The 21,701-nt window shown below is 43.3% G+C and overlaps 3 protein-coding genes across 4 annotated transcripts in view; 2 read left to right on the top strand and 1 right to left on the bottom strand.

Moving 5' to 3' along the window:
- Positions 1-17, top strand: part of mri1 (methylthioribose-1-phosphate isomerase 1) — a 17,766-nt gene extending 17,749 nt beyond the window's left edge. For both annotated transcript variants that reach the window (XM_076264622.1, XM_076264621.1), the window contains one exon: positions 1-17. This exon is cut by the window's left edge and continues 2,251 nt beyond it. The gene's annotated coding sequence lies outside the window, so the exon portion shown is untranslated.
- A 1,550-nt stretch (positions 18-1,567) lies between these two features.
- On the top strand, positions 1,568-4,808 carry LOC143101184 (UPF0390 protein zgc136864-like). The gene is made up of 3 exons (XM_076264586.1): positions 1,568-1,698; positions 2,141-2,196; positions 4,167-4,808. Exons 1-3 carry the CDS (start codon positions 1,611-1,613, stop codon positions 4,311-4,313), a joined length of 291 nt encoding a protein of 96 aa, XP_076120701.1. The 5' UTR covers positions 1,568-1,610; the 3' UTR covers positions 4,314-4,808.
- A 4,096-nt stretch (positions 4,809-8,904) lies between these two features.
- On the bottom strand, positions 8,905-16,028 carry LOC143101180 (uncharacterized). The gene is made up of 12 exons (XM_076264582.1): positions 15,680-16,028; positions 14,462-14,584; positions 13,748-13,870; positions 13,163-13,285; positions 12,684-12,806; positions 12,195-12,317; positions 11,876-11,998; positions 10,816-10,938; positions 10,386-10,508; positions 9,629-9,751; positions 9,301-9,423; positions 8,905-9,050 (listed from the first exon to the last, which is right to left on the bottom strand). The coding sequence occupies exons 1-12, from the start codon at positions 15,996-15,998 to the stop codon at positions 8,905-8,907; spliced, it is 1,695 nt and encodes a 564-aa protein (XP_076120697.1). The 5' UTR covers positions 15,999-16,028.
- Positions 16,029-21,701: the final 5,673 nt, after the last annotated feature.

Below are 21,701 nucleotides of genomic sequence, written 5' to 3'. Positions count from 1 at the left end.
ACCTTCAATGTTCTCTACCCCCCCCCCCCACACCCCACCCCCCACCCCACCCCCAAACACACACACACACACTGTCCCTCAATCTCACACACTCACTTATTGTTGGATGTCACACTTTGAAGGTGGAGGTTGGTAAACACCTCTGTCTTGGTATGGGCTTTTGTTGTTTGTTTTGTTTGTTTGTTTTGTCCATTCATTCATTCATTGTTTGTTGTGGAGGAAAGAGGGAGAGATAAACGGTGGAGAGCAATGTAGCAAATTTCTGTCACCCTCTCTGTATGTATGGTTTCGGGGTCCCATGGTTCCGTTTATTTCTGATGTATCTTCTTTGGCTGTGACTTGTCATTGTTTTTATGATTATTATTATTATGATTATAATCATTTCTTTTTTAACGTTGATTTTTTGTAAAGGTATAAATATAAAATGTGACTCTTAGTGACAATACAGTTGTTTTACAAACTTATACAGGAGGCCCTCTTAGCACCACACACACACACCATCCCACTCCAGTGAAGCAAAGTGCCAGAATCAGTGGAGTTTGTTGCAGTGATGCCACTCTACAGGTCGAATCAGACGGCCATCTTGGGAAGGTCAATTTTCCCCTTAGTATTTTTAAAAATACTTTCTTTAGGTTTTGGGGAAATTCTATAGAAAACAGTGGTGTTCTATCCATGTGATAAATTGATGGCAATAATAGATTTTAAGGCCCCCTTTTTTTTGAGGGGGTGGGGTGATTTCTCTCCCAATTAGTTCAAAATCAGGTCATATTTAGTTGTCTTTTCGTAGCTTTGAATCTCAATTGAAACTTTGTTTTGCAAATGTTTTGTGCTGTGCAATAATGGCAGCCTGTTTTGTCCCCCCTTATTCAGTACCACAAAGGACTTGGTCTATCGATGGACAAAAAAACCCAACCCATACTGACCTATGTCCTCAACTACCCTCCCCTTCTCCCTCCCCCCAAAAGAGATGAAATCAGTTTGTGTTGCCAAAATGCAGCGTTGAATGGTGCTGTAAGCTTTCAACCAATGAGAGTTCTCCTCGGTGCCTTTGTGACCAGTGGGAGAGTGGTGGTGAGTGGTTGTGTCTGGTGGAGAAGGCCTCTCTTTTAGTCTAGGTTTGTTCTTGTTCTTCTGATTAATAATCACGATGACATTCAGTTTTTGTACTCTGTGGGAATAGGTTAAAAAAAATACAAGAAAATAAAGCTGGATGTTTTTATACATATATGAATATAAAGCTGTATGCGGCCGACATGAACAAAAAAAGAAAAGAAGCGTCTCTTTCACGTTAAATGCAAATAAAAGAGGAAAAGATCACCTCTCAAACGCCTCATGCTTGGTTTTTGCCTTTTAGTCTGATTGATTACCATGTAGAATTGGCCTATAATAGGCAATAGCAACAATAATTATAATAATAACTGTTGTTGGTGTACATATTGTTAAGTTTAATGTTATTGTTATGAATTATTATTATGATTCTTCATGGCTCTATCTGGCTTACATTACAGTGCCGTTTCTGAGCTCACCAAACCTCCTCTATCCCACAATGCATCTGTACTCATTCATTTACAGTTCGCTCTACGATACCGAAGCAAGTGTGCGTGGTCGACATGGCTCAAGGTAAACAGAAATTTAAAGCGCAAAAACCCGGCGGTGGGAAGAAACAGACTCAGAAACAGAAAGGTCCAAAGAAAGGAGGTAAGAATGTGTCTGTGCAATGCCTTGGATGTCAATTTCTTCAACTGTAATGTGAAGATTTGTACTACTACGCCACAGTGTAATCGCCATCTTGGCTCTTCAGTAGCTGGTAACATCGATGAGTGGGGATAACACGTGAAAGAAGGGTATTCTAACTTTTGCACTGTGTTCAGTATGACAATGACACCCAACTCTTTGTTACTTTGTTACGAAGAGGAATTAAATACATACTTTCCCCCCGGAATGTCCCTAAACGTATAAATGGCGTTATAGCGATTTGTTTAATAACTCCTCGCGACGTCTTATCTGTTGTAAGATACTTTCGCTAATGCAGTGATTAGCGGAGGTTTAACATGACGTCCTAAACAAATCTTAAACATACTTCTTAAAACTATTTCAGAACGCTTTGTCAAGTTACTTTACTCTGTTTTTGCATCTTAAGGGAGGATAATTGCACCCAAGAAAGCACAAGTGGTCCAGCAACAGAAACTGAAAAAGGTAATCTCAAAGCGAGAGAGTGATGGCGAATACTTGTAAGAGTGTGTTTTGTTTGTGCCCCTCAAGTAGGGCGTTTGAGAGGCTTCGTATCAGTCCGTTATTGTCAGTGCTTCTATCTGATCTCCGCTGTTGTTCATTCATGGTCCAGAAATAGACAACAATAGATGAATGTGACCTAGGCCGTAAGCCAAGCTGTCACCAGTGCCGCGCCTAGTCGCTAACGTTATAGTATCCTAAATTCACCATGAACCTACTGCTGCCATTCGCTAGCATCAAGCATGTCCACTTGTACTGTCATAATTCATATTAGCGAGCTATTACAACAGAAGGCCACTTATAGCTAATCTAGATAAGGTGACAGGCCGAGGTGACAGCTGAAATCACTCTGACTGCAGATCAGGGCCGAGGACTGTGGCAACTACGGGCCATCTTGGCACCTTGGCCAAGTGTGCGCAGCGCCAACGCTAATTTTGAAAGCCTTTGACGTACGTAGCAAAGCTTGTGATGCACGCTCTTTTACACTTCTGTTACCACTGGGGGTGGCTTGACTGTGCTTGGCATGACTCGAGGGACCATTTCTTGTCAGATGGAGCACAAACTGGAGGAACTGTTTTGTTTAGTATGTTGAGACATGTTGACATGACCCCTTGCTGACTTGTTTGTTGAATGCCATGTTGACCGGGGTAAGCGATAGACGCCGCCGCAGCAGACAGACAGCGCTTTGGGAGGGTTCCAAAGCCCGCACGACCTTCACTTGCATTGTTTCCTACTGAGAGACTGATGTCACAACAGGCTGGGTTCTATTTAAACCGCGGATAGAGACAGTCTCTGTCTGTGCATCACACATGCACCCCACAGGGCCCAATATATACAGCTCTGACCCGGCCTCTCCCATGTGTGATACTAGAACAGAAGCTTACATATTGTTTTATTTTTTATTTGAGGGCAGCCGTGGCCTACTGGTTAGTGCTTTGTACATGTAACCAGAGGGTTGCCGGTTCGAACCCCGACCAGTAGGCACGGCTGAAGTACCCTTGAGGAAGGCACCTAACCCCTCACTGCTCCCTGAGCGCCGCTGTTGTTGCAGGCAGCTCACTGCGCCGGGATTAGTGTATGCTTCACCTCACTGTGTGCTGAGTGTTTCAGTAATTCACGGATTGGGATAAATGCAGAGACCAAATTAGAGTATACTGTATATACTTTTTTGATCCCGTGAGGGAAATTTGGTTTCTGCATTCATCCCAATCCCAATTCATCCACTCTGCTATTATTTACACCTCTTGGTTTTTGTCTCCTATACCGCACTGTAGCTTGAATGTTCCTTAAGGCTGATTTATGCTTCTGCGTCGACTCCAAGCAATGACTACGCCGTTGCCTCAACACCGGTGTGAACTTTTCGAAGTTCTGTGTCTCCTGTGTCTGCGTCACTCTCCACCGAAATGGTTGTCAAAATGAGAAACCCTTATAGACTGCCGTGCTGAAATATTAATCTTATTTGTTTGGCCTTTTCTTGCTTAGATTTTGTAAAATGTATGGAGAAATAGACAGTAAAATCCAATGACCTAGTGTAACCAGACTTACTGTTAATTAACCTTACTGTAACCAGAAAATAAGTCTGAGGTTATTTGTGAGGTGTCTGCCAGCTAGTTTGTTATGTTAGCAAACAAACTTTACCACAACTGCCCATAAAGTACTGCTTGCTGGCAAAGTGCTAGTTTCAAAAGGTTACTGACAAATGTACTGACACTTTACAAATGGATAACCTTGTCATTGTAACCAAAATATGTCTGAGGTTATTTGCAAAGCTTATGTCCGTGAACTAGCATGAACTCTCTCTCTTTCTGCCCCCCCCTCTCCCTTTCTTTTCCTCTTTCTCTCTCCCTTCTTCCCCTCTCGTTCTTTCTTTCTTTCTCTCTCTCCCCTTTTCTTTTCCTCTCTTTCTCTCTCCCTCCTCCCCCTCTCTCCCTCAGGGTCTGGAGGTGGCCATCAGGAATAAGATTGAGCAGGAGGTGACCCAGAAAGCCAGCACCTCCATGCACAAGCGCCTCAACGTGCTCAAGGCTCCCGAGAGCAAGGCAGGAGCGGCTGCGCCTACCGCCGGATCCTCCTCCAAATAACACACACACACAGACACACACACACACACAGAAGGTAATAGACTGTGAAATGTGTCTAGCCCAGGTCTGACAAGAGCGACCCCCCCCCCCCCCCCATCCTCAATTGTGTTGTGTTTTTGAACCAAAAATATTTACAGATTTACAGTTGATGGTATAAATCTGTAGTTGAAATGATGTATTTGGGATCGTAAATTTCTGAGGAGGGCAAGTCTGAAGTCTGACGGTGTGGCTCTTGTAGTAGGCCTGAGAACTATTGAGTTTGTTTGTTTAATTTTTTTTCTTTTTTCTTTTCTAAATGTGACCTGAACATTGCAGCTACCACTGTGGATGTTTTGTATTAAATGTATTTAGTGTATATGGCCACTAGGTGGCAGCCTAGAGCTGTGAAATTTCAGCTCAGTCCAAAACACATGCAACACAAAAGTGATCAACCCCAGATTTTTCTGTACAGAGATCTTTTATGAAATTATGGCACATTAAATATATATAACCCAATATTTTTGAAACATTGCCTTTTTTATGGTAAAATCACAAAATTGAAAGACATAAGAATTGGTGTGTATACATTTAGTGATGAACTACAACTGTAGACTAAAAATATATGGTGGCAGAAGCCATTTTCCTCCTCTTCCTCTCTCACATGGATCCTGTTCACAGTGACTACATACATATGCTTGTGTGGTGATTGCGCAAATGAATTGTTTTCATGCAATTCCCACATTACATTAGATAGGCCTACTGGGGCGATTGCTCTGTCGCCAGCTTAGCCACTTTTTAGAGTTTTACACGGTTTTAAACCCGTGTTGAGACGAACACGTCACGTGACTTCTTACTCCCCACTGCTGTGCCGTCAGCGCATCTGGTTTTAATCTGCTACAGCGTTTTACCTTCATCTCAACAGACCTCTGAAGTTCACCTACAAAAACTATGGGCTATCTTTGCCCATAGAAGGAGATCCGGTAACTTGTGTGATTTTTTTCTATGGGAAAATAACATGGGGATTTTGAATTATTGCCCCTGTTAAACTCTTGCGGAAATGCAGACATTTTGCTCTACACACTTGTGTTCTCTGCCCCCGAGTGGGTATTGTGATCTTCGGTATGTTAAGACGGCTAACTTTGATTTTTGCTACCCCTAACTTGCCATAGGAAGTTAGCTTCAATTAGCACCCAGATCATCTTATATGAGCAAAGAAGGCAGCTTTGTTTCTTTTTTTTGTAGGCGAACCTACATGGTCTGTGATGTGAGGAATACAATACGACTAGGGCAGAAGGGAAGTCAGTCGGCATCAACTGAGAGCTAATTCTACTAACAAACTAAAGTTTGATGATTAAGCTAACTCATAAAAAAACAATAAACTGAAGCACATCTCTCTTCAGAAGCTCTGGAGATCTGGACTAATGATGGGGACTACACTGGGCAAATGAAAATCTCTACCTTAGAATAATAAGGTTCTATCTGACATTTTTGTCAAAATGGAGTTATTTACATATTTTTATTCTTTGAAAGTTTCTTAAGTTCAGATGAGGTGTTTCTTAAAGTTGTGTACATATTTGGACTTTATATCAAAAATAACTTGTTCCATTTACCATGTAACTCTATTGAATTCTAAAACTTTGAAGCTCAATATCTCAGAACCACTCAAAACGCAGATAGAACCTTATTATTATTCTAAGGTAGCGAAATGCCTGTTTACATGGATGACATTGTAATAATAAGGACAGTTCGGTCAGTGTTGCGTAGGCCCAGGAATCACTACCAGTAAGTGTATTGCATTGTGAGATCGTTATTGCAGTTACGATGGCAGATATGTATGTCAAGTATCGCTAGAAATCTAGACTGCGGAGTCGCGTCCACTTGCAGGCTGGTGTTGCAACAGTTTCTGGACGTTTCCTCCAGAGAGCCTCTGGTCTTCCCCATAGCAGTTCTGAGGACAAGAAGAAATATGGCAGTTTAGTATATAAACAGTGAAGTATTAATAATGTATGATATGAAGAGCAATGTAGTTATAAAATATAATGATATGAACAGTAATCTAGTAAAATATGAGGATATAAAGAGTACAATATAATTATGTAAAGAGTAATGTAGTGATTGAATGTAATGATATAAACACTAAATGCTGTAAATAGAATATAGTGTTGTAATGTGAAGTCACAAAGTATTTCTGTTGGTCTACATGCATCTTTGACCAGGTGGGTTGAAAGTTCTACTGAACTTTCCTCTGAGTTTTACTGAAGTTCCTCAGAGGTTTGAGATTTGAATGAGAATTCCCAGTACACATGGAATGTAAGATCATGGAAAAGGTTACCCACATTAGAAAAGGAACAAAGCCTGGCTAATCCATAAGTCACAACCCAACTAACACCTTCAAAAGACAATCATGACCATTCAGTTATGGACGTTCATTCCTAGCTTGATGTTCTGAGGCGAAGAACCGCGGAGTTAGAAGAATACATGTTTTACACTGCTCATGGGAGTACCATGAAACCCATGCCATGATATGCAGTTTTAACGTTCCCACAAGTATCTACTACAGTCTCATGGGTACATGGAGCAGTCATAGAGAACACAGAGGAATGAAAAGCTATGGGGAAATCATAGCTGGGATGAAACGGACAAAAGGCTCTCTGTGTCTTGGGCCGTGTGAGTTTGTTGTTAAATTCCCCATACATGTGCGTAGTGGTGAGCAGCTTCCATAAGTATGCATTCATAGTAGATACTATTTATTTTTATTTTGTATATTTGTGTGGGCTTTTGCCTCTATGTCGGCTAGATGGGACAGTTGAGAGTGACAGGAACAGGAAGTGAGTGGGAGACAGGAAGGAGTGGCATTGGGAAATGAAGGTTGATTGGACTTGAACTGCTCCCCCCAGTGCTATTTTGGGTAATAATGGCACACAAGGATTGGTCACCCTCTTGCTTCTCTCTCTCTCTCTCTCTCTCTCTCTCTCTCTCTCTCTCTCATATTCATTCCTCTCATACTTGCAGTGCAGTGTGTATGTCTCACGCCGGTAGTCGTGGGAACACAATGCAGTCATAACAGCCTGTATGCTGCTGCTGCTGCCGCCTCCTCCGCACATCCTGTGGCCACTGGCCAGGTAATGACAGCCTCACCGCCGGCCCTCCTGCCCCCCCCCCCCCATACAGAGACTCTGAGGCTGTCCACGCGTATCTCTGGGGAAGCAACTCATTCCAATTGGCAGTTCCAAAAAGCTGTACACATTTCCAGCCTATCAGCGCGTTGCTTCAGGCACAGGGCGGAAGAGAAGAGATTTCCCCAGAATTGTAGGTTTTGATGTTTAAAGTACTATGTTGGTGTGTGTGTGTGTGTGTGTGTGTGTGGTGTAGTGATTCAACTCAAAATGTTACTCGTGACTGGTGCTGTACTGTGTGACTTCTATATGGTGGTTTGCCATATCCTACGTAGACTCGGTTTACCCCTCTGGGGGTTTGAGTGTATTACAGGCTTTATATTTATCTGCACATACAGTATATCAGTCACACATCAGTGTGTCAGTAATTATGGTGTGTGTGTTTGTGTGTGTGTGTGTGTGTGTGTGTGTGTGTGTGTGTGTGTGTGTGTGTGTGTGTCTCTCTCTCCCAGTCACCCACTTTCCGCGTGGCAAGCATGTTTAGTGGCGGCGAAGCACAGTGGGTTCAAAACAAACAAACTGCTGCTAGTGCTGTCTCACACCATTGTACAACAGATGAGACGCTGAGATTTCACTAATTTAGCATTCCTGGTGCTCAGATTTCACTAATTTAGCATTCCTGGTGTTAATCCCTGGTGGCAGGACTCTGGAGGCTTAAGACAGGCTTTGTCGAGCCCCCTTTAAGTTTAAGAAATGGATCAAATGCATGGGTCTGAATTACAGACTCAAGAATTCTCACAAACCTGTTAGGTGCAGATACAGCAGTTATGAGGGGGTGAGTTAGCTAGTTAGCGTTAGCGAGGCTACTCACAGCAGTTCTGCTGCTGGTCTTCGTCGCTGCCGTCGTTGCAGTCGCGGTTCCCGTTACAGACCAGGGCCGAGGGGATGCAGCTGCCGTCACCGCAGCGGAACTCTCCGGGCCTGCACGTCGTCACCACGTTACTGACTGCTGCTGCGGTGGAGTCGATGGTACATTTTTTTTAAAAAGTAGTTGGCAAAGTTGAGAAACTGTTATTAAAAAAAAGTAATTGGCTTCCTTGTAACAATAGACAACAAAAAGTCAACCAACATTCTAGCATCATTTCAGATACTGTTCTCCACATAGGTTTTCAATGTGCTCTGTATGTGTATGTGTGCGTGCGCGCGCGCGTGTGTGTGTGTGCGTGCGTGTGTGTGTGTGCGTGTGTGTGTGCGTGTGTCTTAGTCTGTATGTGTGTGTATGAGAGTGAAAGAGGCATTTGGAGTTTTCATGTAGTTTCATGTAGTTTTCATGTGTGTTTTTGATGCATTTTGTTTTGATGGACTACCGACTCCCAAAGATGGTGGACCACAGGGATTGGTCTCTGTAAGCACGATGGTAGTCCACCACTGTGATTGTGTGTGTGTGTGTGTGTGTGTGTGTGTGTGTGTGTGTGTGTGTGTGTGTGTGTGTAGGCCTATGTGGGCGTACACGACCACTCACTGCAGTTCCTTTCGTCGCTCTTGTCCATGCAGTCGCTCTCTCCGTCACACACCCAGGCCAATGGGATGCAGCGGCCACTAACCCCGCAGTGGAACTCGCTCGGCCTGCAGCTCGTGTGGGCTGGGGAGGTCAAAGGTCAAACCATAAACACACTTACAGGTTATTACCATTACTGTTTTTGGAAGTTTAGAAAGCTTTAGAAAGTATATGAAGTAGTATATGAGTAGAAATGAGAAAGAATAGAGGGAGAGAGAGAGAGAGAAGGGTAAATAAATGGATGGATGGATAAATGGATGGATGGATGGATGGAATAAATGGATGGATGGATGGATGGATGGAATAAATGGATGGATGGATGAATGCAACCCACAGCAGTTTGTCTCGTCGCTGTGGTTGGGGCACTCTGCTTTGCCATCACAGAGCCATTTGTTGGGGATGCAGAGGCCGTTCCCACAGGGGAAGTAGTCTGGAGCACAGGTCCTCTGGCTGGCACCTGCTCCCCATACAATACACAGAGACAGTCCGTCAGACACACAACGAAACAAAACACACAACACACAACACACATATGGTGTACAGGGCCAGTCTGTTATACAAACAGACAGAACAGAACACACAATGTCCCACACCTAAGCCCAGAAATGAGTCACATCCGTTACATAACGTATATAAGTGTAATGTATTGGGTAGCTACTCACTGCAATTGTTCTCGTCACTGCCGTCTAAACAGTCGGTCTCTCCGTCACACACCCAGATGGACTGGATGCAGGCGCTATCAGAGCAGCGGAACTGAGTCGGCGAGCACGTCCTCTCTGTGGAAGCTGTCAAGGTTGTGGTCAAATGTCTTACTGTGTCAATTGTTGTTTTTATTTTGTTTATTTACTCCTTGTTTACTTATTGATTGGCTGTGCATACAAAGTCTTATTTTCAACCCATGTTGAAATGTTAGTTATTTTAGTATTATTTTAGTTGTTGTGACTATTATAAAGTATTATTTTCAAACCATGTGGTAAATGGAGGAGAGGAATGACAGAATGACAAAGAGTTGTTGATTCGTTTACAATCATCTCATCTCATTTACAAATGGAAATAATTTTTTGCCTTGGATTTTTTATACTATACTTATTCATTTATTGTGTGTTATTAGATATATTGCACTGTGGTCCCCCAGGAAAACTAATTTCATTCCTCTGTTTGCCTGATAACATACTTACACCCGATACAGCAATACCAGCAAAAGCTGACTTGACTAGAAAATGGAAAGGCAGACCAAATTAATTATTTTTTTTATCTTGTTTATATTTCTATAAATATTTATGTGTTTGCCTGATAACATACTTAAACAGTAACAGTAAAATCTGCCTTGACTAGAAAGAGAGAGTTTGAGGGGTCTTTCGATCAGGTCTTTGTTCATGGTCTGGTGAGGTATGTGCGTGCGTGCGTGTGTGTACATACTGCAGTTGGCCTCGTCGCTGCGGTCCAGACACTGATAGACCCCGTTACACACTCCTGAGGAGGGGACACAGGTGCCGTCACCACAACGGAACTCAGACGAGGAACAGGGGGCCTCTACGGTGGCTACGAAGGTCCAAAATAAAGATGTTATCAGCCAGTTGAAATGTATAACATGTAAGAACAAATGTTTTAACAACCATCTTCGCAACCAGGAGAACAGTACAACCAATGTGACTAACAAGTTGGTGTTGGTGAGTAGATGCTTGAAGCCGTATGAAACCATGGATGTAATGCCTTTACAGGTTGTCATGCAAAGTGCATGACTCTATTAGTCCATAACCTACAAAATTCGTACTACAAAATGTCCCAAGAGATGTCTGCAAATAGATATGTGTGTGTTCCCAGAGAGAAGTGAAGGAAGAATGCGTACGGCAGTTTCTCTCGTCGCTCCTGTCCACACAGTGACTCTCGCCATCACAGACTTCAGAGGAAGGAACGCAGCGACCGTCACCACAGCGGAACTCTGTCACAGAGCAGGTAGGTGCTACGGTGGCTGAGAAGGACCAAAGGAGATAAGTAGATATAAAAGGAAACCAGCAATGAAAATGATTTTAAACCCTTGCAAGGCAAGGCCTTATCAGAACGTTTCATACACCCATGCAATTCAATGTGCTTTACATAAATCATGAACAAGGGTAGACAACAGACAGTAAAGTACAGAGTGTGCATCATATATAAAATAAAAATGATAGACCAGACAAAGAAAAAAGATAAAAACATAGAATAGAAATGTCAAAAAACTTTATATAAAAACATTGTGTCAGTGGCCGTGATGGCTGTTGCTTACGGCAGCTTTTTTCATCGCTCTTGTCCAAACACTGACTCTCTCCATCGCAGACCTCAGAGGAAGGAATGCACATGCCATCATCGCAGCGGAACTCAGAAGAGGAACAGGTTGGTTCTACGGTGTCTGAGGAGGGTCAAAATGGAAACGATTTTGACTATGGTTGTCTGATGACCTCTGGATAACTGTGCCCAAATACAGTTCTAATCCAAGAAGTCTGAGGGAGTGTTTGTAAGAGTATATTTTAATGCACATCAATCAGCTATAGCTGAGTTTAATAAAAGTCGTACAGCCAAAGAAGAAGAATGATATGAGATAAAAGACGCTCATTTCATGTGATGGCAGTTAGATAAGTGTAGTAAAAGCTAATAAATGTCATAGAAACTAGACTGTTATGATCAGCTTTTTTGTCACCGATGCAGAACTATGAAAGCCTTCAGTGCACTTGCCCCCTGGACTAGTTATTAGGTACTATAGACCCTTTCAACAATAAAAACAAAAACAATGCTTGAACATTCTATATGGTTCACAATCTACTTCCTCTGCATTAAGATAACATATGGAATGTTAAAACGGAAGCCTTGTGGGGCCAACTATGATGCTGATAATGGAACTCTCTTGAAAGGGTCTATAAGTTAATTCTTACGGCAGTTCCTCTCGTCGCTGCCGTCCACACACTGACTCACTCCATCACAGACCCCACCAGCGGGGATACAGGAGCCGTCATCACACAGGAAGTCTGATACAGAGCAGGCTGGAGCTACGGTGGCTGTGAAGGTTCAAAAAGTCACACACAGGAAGTCTGACATAAATAAAAAAGCTACACGGGCAGATAACAGTTAAAAGACTGTAAAGTACATGGAAGAGTGAATTATATATTAAAAATGATTTAAAAAAAACATAGAATAGAAATATAATAAATATAATATAATAAAAACATTGTGGCTGTGATGGCTGTTGCTTACGGCAGTTTTTTTCGTCGCTCTTGTCCAAACACTGACTCTCTCCATCGCAGACCTCAGAGGAAGGAATGCACATGCCATCATCGCAGCGGAACTCAGATGAGGAACATGTAGGTTCTACGGTGTCTGAGGAGGGTCAACATGGAAAAGATGGGAAAAGACTGTGGTTGTCTGATGACCTCTGCATGACTGTGTCCAAATACAGTTCTATGGGTCAGTCTGTGGGGAGTGTTTGTAAGCATATATTTTAATGCACATCAATCTGCTACATAATCTCCAAAGAGCTACTGTGTACCTACTGACCAAGTGATGTTTCACAATTCTTGTGAGATATCTCCAACTCGCTGTCAGCCAAATGGCAAGGCTGAGTTTCTGCCTGCAAGGCTCTGCTAGCTGCACGATTCTCCCCATTACAAGTTTGTTTACCATCAAAATGACTCCAAAGCTGTTATATTGAGGTAAAAATGTTTATAGTGCTGCTCTAACACTTACGGCAGTTCCTCTCGTCACTCCCGTCCACACACTGACTCACTCCATCACAGACCCCACCAGCGGGGATACAGGAGCCGTCATCACACAAGAAGTCTGATACAGAGCAGGCTGGAGCTATGGTGGCTGTGAAGGTTCAAAAAGTCACACACAGGAAGTCTGATACAAAGCAGGCTGGAGCTACGGTGGCTGAGAAGGTTCAAAAAGTCACACACAGGAAGTCTGATACAGAGCAGACCGGGGCTTTTGTGGCTGAGAAGGCTGAAAGTGGCACAGAAAGTACCAATGTGGAGGAAAGGAAAGGGTTTTGAGAATGTTTTATTGAGTTGAGAGTGACTCTTCACATTCCATACTCAGTATAGAGTTTGAGGATATGAAGATGTTCTGTTTGTCCTTTTGTGGCATCTGTAGTGGTAGACAGTAGGCAGTCAAAAGTGAGGGCAGGTAGAGTAAAGAGAGATGAAGAGACATGAAGTGCTTACAACAATTCCTCTCGTCACTGCTGTCCACACACTGACTCACTCCATCACAGACTCCAGAGGAAGAGATGCAACTGCCATCATTACAGCGGAAGTCTGTTGCCGAGCAGGTGGATTCTACGGTGGCTAAGAGGGTTAAAAAAGACAGAGATCAAAGAAGCAAAAAACAAGTCACAGCTTTAAGTCTGGATGAAAGAAGTTTGAAAAGCAAACAAGTAAAGAAGTAAGGAAGGAGACTAGGAGAAGGAGGTGGTGATCAAGGAAGTCAGGAAGGAGACTAGGAGAAGGAGGTGGTGATAAAGGAAGTCAGGAAGGAGACTAGGGGAAGGAGGTGGTGATAAAGGAAGTCAGGAAGGAGACTAGGGGAAGGAGGTGGTGATAAAGGAAGTCAGGAAGAAGACTAGGAGAAGGAGGTGGTGATAAAGGAAGTCAGGAAGGAGACTAGGAGAAGGAGGTGGTGAAAAGGAAGTCAGGAAGGAGACTAGGGTCATAAAAGAGAAGGGGAGGAGATCACAGAAGCGGAGAAAGGGACAAGGGAAGGGTCATAATGGAAGGAAGGACAGCAGGAGGGAAATAAGTTGCGCCCACTGCAGTTTCCCTCGTCACTCCTATCCGAGCACTCAGCGCGTCCATCGCAGACCCAGATAGAGGGGATACAGCGTCCGTCTCCACAGCGGAAATAGTCCGGAGTGCAGGTTCTCTCAGTGACCGCTGACCAAATCACCACAGGACACAACATTTCAGCACATTTCAGCATTTTGTACCTCAACAAGTGTCTCTAGTGTCCACACTGAGAAGAAATCTGTTTAGTTTATAATATTAATGACTATTGTGATCTATGAAATGCAATGGTGTGCAAAGTGATACTGTTTATCTGAAGGGTGGAGCATTTTGATACTCAAAGCACCAAAAGCGCCCATTTGACTTGTGCTTTCTACCACATTTGTTACTAAAACTGAGCAGTTCATTTCCTGTTTTCTAATGATGCAAAGTTAACTCCGTCAACTGGTGAGCAAAGTTAACAATAGGGCGACTCTTTCGATTCGATTCCCGCCCCGTGGTCCCTTCCGGATCCCACCCCGACTCTCTCTCCCACTCACTTTCTGTCACTCTCCACTATCCCGTCGCATTAAAAAGGCATAAAAGCCCCAAAAAATATACAAAAAAAAAAACTGTAGAGTCTACTCACTACAATATGAAGGAGACCAGTCTGCTCACTACAAGATGAAGGAGTCCAGTCTACTCACTACAATATGAAGACCAGTCTACTCACTACAATATGAAGGAGTCCAGTCTACTCACTGCAGTTGCTTTCGTCACTGCTGTCGCTGCAGTCGTACTGGCCGTCACAGATCCACGCTGAGGGAATGCAGGTGCCGTCGCCACAGCTGAAAGAGGCCGGGTGGCAGGTCATCTGTCTGGCAGCTGTGAGAGAAACACACAGCACACTGGGGCCCTTATTGTGACCCTGTCACCTAGATGCTAACTCTACGCTAACTCTTAATTGTCACCAAACAGTTGAGTATTTTATAATCACTAAGTAGCAGAGTTACAGACAAAAAAAAAATCATCTACATTGGAATGATGGGCTAAATCAATTTGCTAATTTAACACCATGTGAGAGCTTAAGTAGGCTACAAACATTGATGAATCTGCTCCATGTGCCCACATGAAACACAATAACTATAGTTCATACACAGAAATTCACTCCAGAATCAAAAACATCAATATATTCATCCTAAAAAAAGGAAAATGTTTGAAAACATCAACATTGTTGAGCTAGATCTGTTTTTGTTTTTGTCTGAAAGTCAAAGGTTTCAAACAAAATCATTAATATAAAACCCCCATTCATTTTCTAATCTTTATTTGGACAGGGCAGTGCAGATAAGAAAAGATATGACAATGAAATGAGTGGAAGAGAGATCGAGTTCAGGAAATGACCTCAGGTCGAACTCAAACCTGCATCTCTTTGGGCACTGAGCCTGTATGTCGGCGCCAACTAAAATAGAACTGAATTATAATCTACTGGTGGCGGTAAAAGGGTTCGACGATGGTATGAGGGGTTGTATTAAAAACAATGGAATCTCAAGTAATCGGACGTCTAAAGCGGAGTGCGCCGCACTAATCGGACGTCTAAAGCGGAGTGCGGTGCACTAAACGGACGTCTAAAGCAGAGTGCGCCGCACTAATCGGACGTCTAAAGCGGAGTACGCCGCACTAATCGGACGTTTAAAGCAGAGTGCAGTGCTCTAATCGGACGTCTAAATCGGAGTGCGCCGCACTAATCGGATGTCTAAAGCAGAGTTCGCCGCACTAATCGGACGTCTAAAGCGGAGTGCAGTGCACTAATCGGACGTCTAAAGCGGAGTGCAGTGCACTAATCCGACGTCTAAAGCGGAGTGCAGTGCAGTAATCGGACATCTAAAGCGGAGTGCAGTGCACTAATCGGACGTCTAAAGCGGAGTGCAGTGCACTAATTTCGGCGCCTACGTGCGGAGGTCTTGTGCGTTAGGCACTCACTGCAGTTTGCCTCGTCGCTGTGGTCTGAGCAGTCGACCTGTCCGTCACAGACTGCTGCGGAGAGCACGCACTCGCCAGTGCTGCCACAGGGCACAGAGCCAGGAGAGCAGGGGATGGCGGTAGTGGTCATCTCAGTGGTGGTTGCTGTAGTGGTCATCTCAGTGGTGGTTGCTGTAGTGGTCATCTCAGTGGTGGTTGCTGTAGTGGTCATCTCAGTGGTGGTTGCTGTAGTGGTCATCTCAATGGTGGTTTCTGTAGTGTTCATCTCAGTGGTGGTTGCTGTAGTGTTCATCTCAGTGGTGGTTGCTGTAGTTGTCATCTCAGTGATGGCTTCTGTAGGAGTTGTCTCAGTGATGAGTGATGACTAAAAGATGTAAGGGACTTAAAACTCACTTAAAGGTGCTATGTACTGGACTACTAGCACTTAAAACGGGCATTGCAGTCCAAAATCAAAAGAAAGAGAGTGTGAAAGAGAGTGAGAGAGACAGAAAGAGAGAGAGTGAGAGAAAGAGAGAGAGACATGAAGGTAAAAAGTGAATTTGGAAGCTACATACCACAGTCGTTCTCGTCACTGTCGTCGGAACAGTCTCTGTGTCCGTCACAGACGCCAGACATCGGCACACACTGACCCGAGGCGCAGCGGAACGAGGTCAAAGGGCATGTTCGCTCAGCATTGGTCCTCCCCACACTGGCTAAGAGGTGAAGACAGAGGTCAACATTAGGCCCACACAGGCTAAGAGATCAAGATTAGCCCCACACAGGTTAAGAGATCGACGTTTGGCCCACACAGGCTAAGAGATCAACATTAGGCCCACACAGGCTAAGATATCAACATTAGGTCTACACTGACTAAGAGATCAACATTAGGCCCACACAGGCTAAGAGGTCGACATTAGGCCCACACTGGCTAAGAGGTCAAGACAGAGGTCAACATTAGACCCACACAGGCTAAGGGCTAAGAGATCAACATTAGACCCACACAGGCTAAGGGCTAAGAGATCAACATTAGGCCCACACAGGCTAAGGGCTAAGAGATCAACATTAGGCCCACACAGGCTAAGGGCTAAGAGATCAACATTAGACCCACACAGGCTAAGAGGTCAAGATAGAGGTCAACATTAGGCCCATCTAAGCTTCAGACACTTTTGTGAATTTAGGAATTTTGTGAAATTGTCAATTCTCTCCCATTTATAAAAAGTTATTCAGTACATTATTCACAATGTTTGTAGTGCTAGTTTGTCTCTGAGGAAATGTCATACAACTAAATCAACATGACATTTACACTGAGGACAGTAATCAAGGAGGGGGAGGAGAAAGAAAGACGGAAAGAAAGAAAGAAAGAAAGAAAGACAGCGAGTGAAGAGATTTACGAGAGAGGAAAATAGGCGCTACTCACTGCAGTTGTTCTCGTCGCTCCCGTCCGCACACTCACTGTGTCCGTTACAGAATCCCGAGGAGGGGATGCAGCGGCCGTCAGCACAGCGGAATGAGTTCAAAGGGCACGGCCTCTCCACGCCCACCCCCATATGATCTGATGGGGACAACAGAGGTCAAAGGGCACGGCCTCTCCACGCCCACCCCCATATGATCTGATGGGGACAACAGAGGTCAAAGGGCACGGCCTCTATACGCTCACACCCATATGATCTGATGGGGACAACAGAGGTCAAAGGGCACGGCCTCTATACGCTCACACTGATCTGATGGGGACAACAGAGGTCAAAGGGCACGGCCTCTATACGCCCACACCCATATGATCTGATGGGGACAACAGAGGTCAAAGGGCACGGCCTCTCTACGCCAACCCCCATATGATCTGATGGGGACAATAGAGGTCAAAGGGCACGGCCTCTCCACACAGTTATCATATTAGTTCATCCACCCCCATATGATCAATTAGATATTAGAGTGTTTGCATGTATATTGTATGTGTGCATATGTGTGTTTGAGTTTAAAGTGTATGTCTGCATATGTGTGATGCATGGAAAATCCAGGCGGTGGTAGCATAGTGGTTAAGGAGCATGCAGTTGCCTAAAAAGTTGTGGGTTCAATATCTGGCATCGTTGTGCCCTTGAGCAAATTGCACCAGGGACAGTGGCCCTTATAATATAATTGACATATAAGTCGCTTTGGGGGGAAAAAGTGTCTGCTAAATTAATAAATGTGTGAATATATGTGTTTGCATGTGTATGTGTGCACATGTGCATTTGCGTGAAATGGATATGTGTGTTTGCGTGTAATGGATATGTGTGTTTGCATGTAATGGATATGTGTGTTTGCGTGTTAAGTATTGTGTGCGTTTGCTTGTAATGGATATGTGTGTTTGCGTGTAAAGTATTGTGTGCATTTGCGCGTAATGGATATGTGTGTTTGCGTGTAAAGTATTGTGTGCGTTTGCGCGTAATGGATATGTGTGTTTGCGTGTAAAGTATTGTGTGCGTTTGCGCGTAATGGATATGTGTGTTTGCGTGTTAAGTATTGTGTGCGTTTGTGTGTAATGGATATGTGTCTTTGCGTGTAAAGTATTGTGTACGTTTGCGCGTAATGGATACGTATGTTTGCGTGTAAAGTATTGTGTGCACATACAGTACAGTATATGTGTGTGTGCGTTTAAACTCTCACAGCAGTTTCTTTCGTCGCTCTTGTCCATGCAGTCCACATCTCCGTCACATATCCAGGAGTGGGGGATGCAGCGCACGATGTCGCAGTGGAAGAAACTTCCACTACATGTCCGGGCAACGTTACCTGAGAAGACGGGAGGAGTTGGTACAGTAAGGTCGAAAGTAAGTAGTGTGAAGTTAATGAGATTTAGCCAACACTTTTGTCCAAATCATGCTAATACTTAATTAAAATTATAATTATTATTAATAATAATAATAATACTCTCCCCCCGTATTGTGTTTGATGTCAATATTGACAATATTGTAGCGTTCATGAAGGATGCAGACACCAAGGCTGTCTTTGTGTTAAGTTTATTGGCACAAATACCTTCGGAATACAACAAGAGAAATTATATTAACCAATCTAGCATGCTCACAATGCAGACACAGACCCAGCTGATGAGAAACACATAGCAACACATAGCAACACATTGTGACATGGGAACATTCAGTCATTCATTCCGGAACACTCTGCTTCATCCACTCACTCATTCATTCCGGAACACTCTGTTTCCTTCTCCACCGACTAGCCACATGCATGAATATGAGCGCAAGATGGTGATGGTGTGTGGTAGTGTATGTCTGAGTGTGTGGTAGTGTATGTCTGAGTGTGTGGTAGTGTATGTCGGAGTGTGTGGTAGTGTATGTCGGAGTGTGTGGTAGTGTATGTCGGAGTGAGAGAAAGAGAGAGAGAGAGTAGCAGACAGGCAGGCAGACAGACAGACAGACAGAGACTCACTGCAGTTGGCCTCGTCCCTCTTGTCAGAACAGTCGACTAATCCATCACAGACCCAGGAGGAGGGAACACAACGTCCGTCTCCACAGCTGAACTCCTCTCTCTTACAACCTGACACACAGACAGACAGAAATACAGAAAGATAGACATAAACACAGTTAGACAGTCAGACAGACAGATAGACAAACACATAGATAGACAGAAACAGTTAGACAGACACACAGAGACAGAGTCAGACAGACAGAGAGACAGACAGAAAAATAGACAGAAACACAGCCAGACAGACAGACAGACATGCAGACACACAGAGGCACACACACACACACACACACACACACACACACACACACACACACACACACACACACAGGATTGACAGAAACACAGACAGACACACAGATAGACAGACAGAACGACAGACAGACAGTGGGAGGGGGACAGTTTGACCAGGACAGTAACGTCAATGTTTATATTGGTATAATTAATGAACTAACTAAAACATTTTTTATTGGTCCAGAGCAGAGAATTAATAAATATGTCAATTCTTCTTTTTTTTTAAAATAATAATAATTTCATATAGTGTAAATATATGTGTGCAGGAAGAGAGAAACAGGTGTAGAGGAATATAGCACTCTTAAAGAGACACAGACGCAAATTCAGTGGAACGCTCACTGCAGCTTCTTAAAGAGACACAGACACAAATTCAGTGGAACGCTCACTGCAGCTTCTTAAAGAGACACAGACGCAAATTCAGTGGAACACTCACTGCAGCTTCTTAAAGAGACACAGACGCTAATTCAGTGGAACACTCACTACAATTTCTTAAAGAGACACAGACGCTAATTCAGTTGAACACTCACTACAGTTTCTTAAAGAGACAGAGACGCTAATTCAGTGGAACACTCACTGCAGTTTCTTAAAGAGACACAGACGCAAATTCAGTGGAACACTCACTGCATTTTCTTAAAGAGACAGAGACGCTAATTCAGTGGAACACTCACTGCAGTTTCTTAAAGAGACAGAGACGCTAATTCAGTGGAACACTCACTGCAGTTTCTTAAAGAGACAGAGACACTAATTTAGTGGAACACTCACTGCAGTTTCTTAAAGAGACAGAGACACTAATTTAGTGGAACACTCACTGCAGTTTCTTTCGTCGCTCATGTCGGCACACTCCACCAGTCCGTTGCAGACATCTGAGGAGTCGATGCACCTCCCGTCTCCGCATTGGAACGTGTTTGGGGAACAGGTGGGGGCAGCTTGCACAACCTGTACACTGGCTGGAGGTGTGGAAAATAAATCAAGGTAACATTAAATATTTATTTTATTGTCTATTACTGTAAGTTGATGTATCACACAACATGACATTTTGGAAAAGTGCTAAATTGACAATTCTTTAGAGGATCAAAAAGTTTACCATTAGTCCATTTAATTGTTGCATGTCACATTTCAATGGAGGAGGGTGATATAAAATATTTTAAAATGTCTGTATACAGATGAAACTTAATTATATACTAAACATTTATTTTCAGTGATGTAACTCATTGAAGTTATCTTTTCGCCTAGACAAAAGGCTTAATCCATGTACAGACAACTGGCAAATAGGATTTTGAAAAAAAAAAAAAAATAGCCACGTTTACAAGGACACTTCTATTCAGATTAGAAACAGAATAACGGCTCAACCTTCAATCAGAATTAAAGTTCCTGATCCGATCAGAATTTTAATTGGAATGAAAGAGGTGGTCTGCTCCTATTCCAAATGAACACCCATGTATACCATCATTTGGATTGACTGCTGTATCTTCTCAAGGAAAAGTAGGCAACAGCGGCTATTCCGATCAAAGATTCTATAGTGTTTGAGAGCACCTGATCGGAATAGAACGTACCACATGTAAACAGACGGCACAAACTTTTCATATTTTCAATAGTTTAACTCATTGAGTGCCAAAAACGTAATATTACGTTTTTCCTTCCCATGCGTTGAGTGCCAAAACCGTAATATTACGTTTTTAGCTTTTTTTTAAAATTACGAAACTAGACACTCTAACACACCTTATATGTGATTTTGGGAACTCTGTGATCGTGAAACTCATGAAAACGCACAATCTGGACATTTTATCTGGACATTTTATCATAACTCGGTTGCCGCTTTGGGTCGAATCAGTGACGCATGCACGTCAGGTCAAAACCAGGCCATTTTCGTGGGTCTATCACTAGGTGGCAGTCTCGCCAGGTCTCGCTGATCACTTCCCGGAAGGTTTCCACAAGTAAGTAACAGGCAACACTTCATATTTCATGAAAGACGTTATATCTCCATTTCTAGAAAAAAACTGCGATTTTGATGAAAACTGGCCACTGTTTAGCTTGGGATTTCTCAGGAACGGAGGTGTGTAGAAATACACGGTTTGCACCCACCGAGAGCTTAAAGTCTCACCTTTTAATCCAGCTATTGTATGTGTTCATAGTTATAACACAGAATATGCTGTGGCTGTACAAAAATCATCAACAATGGTCTAGATTGCTGGCACTCTAGGACAAAGCTCCCGAAAACAGCTTGGCATTTAATGAGTTAATCGGAATGACAAAAAAAACTGTCCATGTAAATGTGGCTAATGACAAATTCACT

The sequence above is a fragment of the Alosa pseudoharengus genome, unplaced genomic scaffold (assembly GCF_046254945.1).
Source record: "Alosa pseudoharengus isolate Yale_2024_CS ecotype anadromous, Long Island Sound unplaced genomic scaffold, YU_APseudo_1.1 YU_APseudo_1.1_scf_30, whole genome shotgun sequence".
In the NCBI taxonomy this organism is placed as follows: Eukaryota; Metazoa; Chordata; class Actinopteri; order Clupeiformes; family Clupeidae; genus Alosa; species Alosa pseudoharengus.
Note: the sequence above shows the minus strand (reverse complement) of the source record. Positions and strands in the feature narration are given on the sequence as shown.